This window comes from Penaeus japonicus, unplaced genomic scaffold (genome assembly GCF_977035675.1).
Source record: "Penaeus japonicus unplaced genomic scaffold, GWHDUDI00000001_assembly GWHDUDI00000027, whole genome shotgun sequence".
NCBI classification, from domain to species: Eukaryota; Metazoa; Arthropoda; class Malacostraca; order Decapoda; family Penaeidae; genus Penaeus; species Penaeus japonicus.
The window spans coordinates 13,013,946-13,021,445 of NW_028234429.1; the positions used below are offsets into that span (position 1 = coordinate 13,013,946).

Consider the following 7,500-nt stretch of genomic DNA (forward strand, 5'->3'; position numbering starts at 1 on the left):
TGTACATTTTGTTCCATGAGAATAGGAATGGTGAAATTACAATATTCAGTTGAGTGGCACATTATGCCTTCCTTAATCCTTACAAAATAATATAATATCAACAAATACCACTTTCCTTCACATGTCTATAATATAGGGATATGATAATCCTTATCGTTGCCTAACCTCTGATATGATATTGTGTGGTTATTACAAATACATACCAAGAGTAAAATATGACAAGCTTTTCCAATCTCTGACTGAATTAGTGGACTTTTCTCACCTAATAATATCTTTACAGATGAATAATATCTTTTCCCTCTATACGGCAGAAATAGTGCACTGGCTTCTAGTAGTACAAAGGTTCACGTTTACTTCAGAAATTCACATATATTATGATCAGCATGTACATTTCAGATACATAAAAATATGGACAAAATAAATATATAATAATAATAATAATAAAAAAAAAAAAAAAAATAATAATAATAATAATAATAATAAAAACTAAGAAAAGGCTTTCAGCGCATATTTATTGTTCCTATTTTTCCAATGGTTATACTACATGTTTAGTAATCCATGTGAAGTTATGCTATCCATCCAAAGACTTTACAGGGCAAGTATTTTTAGATTTGTCATCTGCAACCCTTTTTAAAGTTTTTAGAACAAAATTGAATGAAGCTACAGTTATCACTAATTTGAAAATTAAGATGTTATTATCAGGTTGGCTGACAGACCTGTATTTCTTCCAGTTTTGGAATGGTTACTTTGGCTTTTTCTGTTATCCAATATTACATCTATATGGTAAAAATACCTTCAAGCAAAGATCACTGTAAATCCATTAATTTCAGTAATACCCACCTCCAGTCCTAACGTCGTCCTCTTAGGGTAGTGAATAATTGCAAAAACAAAGAAGAAGAGATCAAGGGTTTTCTCAAATCATATCCAAATCATAAATCCAGGACTTATCATTCAGTATGTACCATGGGAGAGAAACGTGAACCCTATGGGCCTCCTTCAACTAGATAAAAATTTTGGCCAATTATATATTTAAAATAATACAATAAAACTCCATACTCAAAGTCAATCCTTCAACATTTTGATTAGACTATTCGAACTCCTATTTTCAATGTTATTTCTACGAAAACAAGAACTTGTTTTATCGGATGCAAAATACAAAGAGTGATTCAAAACTGGCAGCTAGAGATTGATAGTCTTAAAATATTTATGACAAGGATGTTTCTCTTTTTTCATCCGTCTTTGTTTCACACAATGGATATGGCAGCTTCTTTTGGATTCATAAGAGAAGAGAAGAGAAATGAAGAGAAGAGATGAGAAGAAAAGAGAAATGAAGAGATGAGAAGAGAAGAGAAAAAGAAGAGATGAGAAGAGAAGAGAAATGAAGAGAAGAGAAGAGAAATGAAGAGAAGAGAAGAGAAATGAAGAGAAGAGAAATGAAGAGAAGAGAAATGAAGAGAAGAGAAGAGAAGAGAGAAGAGAAGAGAAGAGAAGAGAAGAGAAGAGAAGAGAAGAGAAGAGAAGAGAAGAGAAGAGAAGAGAAGAGAAGAGAAGAGAAGAGAAGAGAAGAGAAGAGAAGAGAAGAGAAGAGAAGAGAAGAGAAGAGAAGAGAAGAGAAGAGAAGAGAAGAGAAGACAAGACAAGACAAGACAAGACAAGACAAGACAAGACAAGAGAAGAGAAGAGAAGAGAAGAGAAGAGAAGAGAAGAGAAGAGAAGAGAAGAGAAGAGAAGAGAAGAGAAGAGAAGAGAAGAGAAGAGAAAAGAAAAGAAAAGAAAAGAAGAGAAGAGAAGAGAAAAGAGAAAAAGAAGAAAAAAAGACTACCTAAAAAATGGACCTTTATTATGACACTAACCACCACATATCCTCTGCCTTTTCACCAAGCCATACAGCTTAGTAGTAGTTTAAGTATGGTTCCCATAGGACTTTCTTAAAGCTTGCATTAATTAGTATATAAACACAATAATCTGTGATGATGCCACTGTCTGAAAGTCATACCCGTCTTCCTTTTGGAAGTTACATACAGCAGACACAGTTAAGATATCAAGAAACACCTGAAACTTGAAATATCATGCAAAAATCAACTTTAAATCAAGTATCTTTTGAAATGCCTGTCTCACCTCTTGATCAAAGTTTCACCTATTTGACCGTTTACTTTGTCTCATTGCTCTCTCAATTTCAAACTGTCTTACATCGGCTCTTTCCAAAAATGCTTGTTTGTCTAAATATCTGAAAGAAAGAAAATACGATAAATATTTCAAATTCTTCTCTACAGATATGCATGGACATATCTAGGTATCAACTTTATCTCTATCTTTCTTCTCCTTTGAATATGAGGACTGAAAAGTATCCTACACATTACATGCTGGCAGGAGCAGCATTACAAAAATATAAGCCTTAGCATGAATGGCTGAAAAGTTGAAACTTGAAAATAAAATAAAGCTCAACTTCTACTTACCCATGTTTACTCTTCTTATGACTTTCAAGTTCTTCATCAATACCTTCTTCAGCCTTGAAGTTATTCCAGTCTAATTTGGTCTTTTCTAGAGTTGTAAGCTTTTGCTTTTTATTATCCAGAAGTCCTATAATGTTGGACAATCCTGCAGGTCGCTTCATGCCTCCAACACCTGTAATCATGTTAAAAATGCTTTTACTGGGCATCCTGAGAAGTTATCTATATATGTAAAAATATAGGTAAAATATCTAAATATTTATCTATCTTTACAAATAAATAATACACATAAATAAATATATACATACAGACAGACAAACACACACATAGACATAAACAGACAGACACTGATGCAGACACAGACAGACACATGCAAAAATGACATGCCTGCAGAAATATATACAAATAAATAAAAAAATAATAACCTGCAACTGCTGAAGATTTTTTGTCAACTGATGCACTGCTTTCAGGAGTTAAAATTGCAGCCTTTGCCTCTGCTGAGTTGGCATCGACTTCTTTTTCTATTCTGCAATATCACAAAGGCTAGTGTTTAATACTGTCTGACTAAATTATCTTTATAGGCACATACATTTTCTTACCATTCTAAATGGATATGCTGCTACCCTAATAATGTTCCAAATGCAACTTATTTACATCATTTAACTAAAATAATCAGAAAAACATAAAATAAAACAACCTGCCCTTTTCTGATCTCTATCTATCAAGGTATGTAAGCCATAACTCTCTGAAAAATATTTATTTCTATTATAAGAGAAACAAATAATAATAAAATCTATTTCTATGAGAATCAAAGAAAGAAAAAGAACATGAGCTCTTACCTTACTTCTTCTCCAGCAAATTCAAACACCTTGGTAATTTTCACAGTACTTGGCTTATTATCCTGGCTTTCTTTTTTCAAGTCTTTCTTTGGTTCTTCTTTCTTAACTGTAGTAGCAACTGGATTTGCTGTAAAAACAGATAATTTTTATTATTTTTTCCCTCTCCCTACATTATTTACATCCATTCTGAAGCAAGAACCTAAAGATAGCAAAATGGGACACTTCAAGAACAGTATAATGAAGTACCATATGTTTTGCATTTATCTTTTGACAGTTCAGGAATCAAATTCAAATGAGTTTGAAGTTACTGAGTCAACTTTGAGCAATAGAGACAGATTGGGTCACAAAGAAAAATTAAGGAACATGTGTTTGATGTAAAATATACAACAGTATTATCATTAACTGGAGTGCATTAGGCCACTTCTTTGTACCAAACGCTTGCATCTAGCATTACTAAAATTGTGAGTCCCATGCAGGATACACACACCAATTACAGCCTTGCCTTAGTATGATGAGAGCTTGCTCAAGCCAATGAAAGAATCTGCATTGGTCTACAAACTCAACAAAGGTACACCAGTTTAATACAACACTGAATCTATAATATCTAACAGCATGGTATCTATTTATGAAATATTCAGCAAATAAACATTTACAAATACAAAGGAGCTCCTACAACTATTTCTTTGGCCATATATTGTTCTTCTAAATGTTATCAAATTATCTTGGATTTTTCGGTGACCACAAAGGGAAATTCATCATAAAAAATTAAATGTATATAAAAAAGCCAAATCATAATTGAAGATCAACATCAATTATCAAGTTAATAACCCTTGCATTAACCCTTCCACTACAGGCATTTTTTCATTTTTTTGTGGGCCTCAGTCCCATTCACACTGCTTTTTGTTCAAAATACAAGGAAGTTATTCCTTCTGATTATTACTTCATCTTAAGTTGCCAGCCTAGGTTGTACATTGTAATGCAGAAGGGTTAAGTAACTACAAAAATTTACAAATAGTCCTATCATGTGCTAAATTACAGAGAAATTGATGTTTTATAAAACTGCAAAGACAAACCTCAAATTCTGAACAACCTGAAAATTTTACAGTTAAAAATTACATAACAAGTGAGGAATAAGGCCTAGCAATCAATATAATAGAGGAATATCATATTCTGCTCACCAGATGTGGAATTAGCATTACTTGAGGATTTTTTTCCTAATAAAGCTGCCCAACTTGAAGCTTTAGGTTTAGGAGGAGGACTTGGTTTATCTTCAACATCTGCAAGGAAGTCTGGAAAGAGAAATGTCTAGTAGTATCTATGTCACAAAATATAAATATATAAATATATAAATATATATGTATATATATTACTCTGTCTATCATATTTTGTGTAAAAGTAGTACAGACAATTGCATGCATGAGTGCATGGGCAGGGAGGAATTTGAAATAGTAATTCTGATAGTGTATTGCATATGTAAGGGATTACTTCTTCTCCATTCCCCCTCCACACACAAAAGTATTACATATCATATAGTAAATCAATGTCTTTTTACTATCGTACATCTAAATACAACTGATTATATTTCACTGTTTTCTATGTAGAAAAAAAAGTTATTTACTTGCTTAATGTGTATTTCATTTTCATTTTCATAGTAATTCATTCTTATCTTCATGTTGCATATGCATGAGTGCAACAACTTTTGCCTTGGTAAACTTGAACAACCAGGCCTGCTTTGTGGCTTAGGGGATAGACATTCTGTTCCCATGTTAAAGCCATTCCTTTATGAACTCTATATACAAATCCTCAATTACTAGTACTCATATTGTATGAGTGGACATTTTCAGAGAAGCAGTTAACCCATTCACGCCAGGGCTGTTCCAGCTTTGCGTGGTCGCAATACCGGGGTTCTCGAATGCATAAGCCTAACACCTCGAGATTCTCGGGCGCACAAGCCGCGAGCCTGGGTTGCCTGCTCGCTCTACCCGAGCGCGCGGCTTCCCCTCATAGCTCGTCCAGGGCGTCTGACGCGAAAACCACAATACGTGCTATCACGTCAACCGGCGTGAATGGGTTAAGACATTAAAGTGCACAAGAATAATTTCAATAGAGAAGAAACTAATGTCATTATCTATATGTGTGACAGGTTGACAACAAGCAAACAAGTAATTAGTAAAGATTTTTGTCATCTAAATCAGTATGTGAACTAGTACAGGCAAAGCAGTAGGTGTATTGTGCAGAGTCAATAACTTTAGCTAGATGTTACCTAGCTACATGGCATGTATTTTCAATTTCTGGCAATGCTTAAAAAACTTAAGGGGTCCTCTAATGCTACTGCATATAGATATGCAATACCAAACCCACACACAATAAAAACTAAAAACTATATGTATTACCAGCCCATAAATTATCCTCTTTCTTTTTATCCTTCTCCTCTTTCACTGCATCCTGTTCCGTGTCTTTTTCTTCTGTCTCATCTTCCTTCTCTCCTACATGCGCTAAAAGGGGATTCTGCTTCTTTCCCTTTTTCTTCTTTCCTTTCTTCTTCTTCTTCTTGTCTTTTGCAGCTGATTTTCCTTCCCCATCTTCATCGCCTTCATCTTCCTCCTCATCTTCCTCTCCACCACTTATTGGTTCATCATCACTCTCAACACCTGGAAAATTAAAGAGATTAAAAGATATGTTTTGTTTTTATATGCATCAGATTGCTGTATGCATTCCAAGCCACACTAAAAACACAGATCATTTTCACTACAACACACTCAGTTTATATTTGCATTTGGAATCAACATTAAGCAGGCAACTGAAAGACTAAATTAATCAATCACAGTTAGATGCAATACAGAGAAAGATCTTCACATATCCTCTAACTGGGATAGGTTAATACATTACTTTTAAACACACATGCCATAAAAAAGCAAAGACAATACACTAATAGGCATTTGTTCAACCTGTTGCAGACAGGTGGCAACACATAAAAGCCAAAAAGTTTTTTGCCTGATGAAAGGTGACAGCAAGTTAGTACCAATTGTTTTGATGGCATATTTGACATATGAGAAGAGGGGATCACTGTTTTTCTCTACCACATTATGAGTAATAACTCTACTGACTAATAGTGCAATTGTAATAACAATAACTATAATTGCCGTATTATTCAATGGCAATGGCAATGTAGGATATGCAGGCAGAATGAGAAGAGGCGTGTGAACCAGATCATGTACATCATCTGTAATGTGTCCTTGTGCATATATGGCTGCTTAGTGCTGTGGTACTCACAGTCATAAGCACAGGTCTCCTTCCTCTTCCCTATCTCTTACTCTAATTTTAATGGGGAATGTTATTTCTTTCATGTTTGTTTATGAAAGTGAATGCCTCCCATAAAACTGTAGTACTTCTATTACACTGAGCATGAAGAATATAATGAGCTGATACGGACCCTATACTGCAATCTTATTCTACAACAACAGTGATAAACACTGTTAGGAGGCAGATATAAGCCTCACAAGATAGTAAAACAAAACAAAACAAAAAGAAAAAATAACAACTGGTGTAAATCCCTTGCTCTAAAATAAAACCCTTTTGGGATGCCCAACAAGTGCCAATAGTGTCCATCCTGGGGATCACCCAAGCAATTTATCTCTATCTGCAAATGGTTGACCCATTACATATGGGTGTCGTGACACACACAATGCATGAACTTTGGCCTGATGGCACACGTCATAACGTACATGACAATAGTCTTCACGGTATTTTTGAAATTGTGATAGAGTGGATTTCTGTTTCTTTATTATAATAACTCTTATTTAGTGGCTGATGATGACCATTGTAATTATTACTATAATAGCCATGATATTCAGCAATATAGGTTCAGTCTAGAATCCCAAACATAGATGGCACCACTCTCTCCTAGCACCTGCAGGAAAGAATGGCACCTATTCAAGGTCTCTAGCAAGCATTACTTTCAGAGAGCAATAACACATAGTAAGCTGCTGACATTTTGCTCTAAGTTACCGGCAATGTAGGATATGCAAGCAGAGAGAAAAGAGGACTATGACCCAGACCAAGTCCAGTGTCTACAATGTGCCCCTTGCCAATCTGGCTGCCTTTGATGTGACACTTGCAGTCCTAAACACAGGTTTACTTCTTTTTCCCCATCTTCAGGTAATCTTGACTGTGGATGGCTATTTCTTTCGTATTAGTTTATGAAAGTACAC

At 34.7% G+C, this 7,500-nt stretch overlaps 1 protein-coding gene across 1 annotated transcript in view; it reads right to left on the minus strand.

The window, feature by feature from the left end:
- Positions 1 to 7,500, minus strand: part of Yeti (yeti) — a 15,231-nt gene that overhangs the window by 34 nt on the left and 7,697 nt on the right. The window contains exons 2-7 of the mRNA XM_043036005.2: positions 5,683 to 5,940; positions 4,468 to 4,578; positions 3,290 to 3,416; positions 2,876 to 2,976; positions 2,457 to 2,625; positions 1 to 2,227 (exon numbers count right to left, since the gene is read on the minus strand). The exon at positions 1 to 2,227 is cut by the window's left edge and continues 34 nt beyond it. Of these exons, the coding sequence (XP_042891939.1) occupies positions 2,134 to 2,227; positions 2,457 to 2,625; positions 2,876 to 2,976; positions 3,290 to 3,416; positions 4,468 to 4,578; positions 5,683 to 5,940 (860 nt within the window). The 3' untranslated portion in view covers positions 1 to 2,133. The remainder of the gene's footprint in view (positions 2,228 to 2,456; positions 2,626 to 2,875; positions 2,977 to 3,289; positions 3,417 to 4,467; positions 4,579 to 5,682; positions 5,941 to 7,500) is intronic.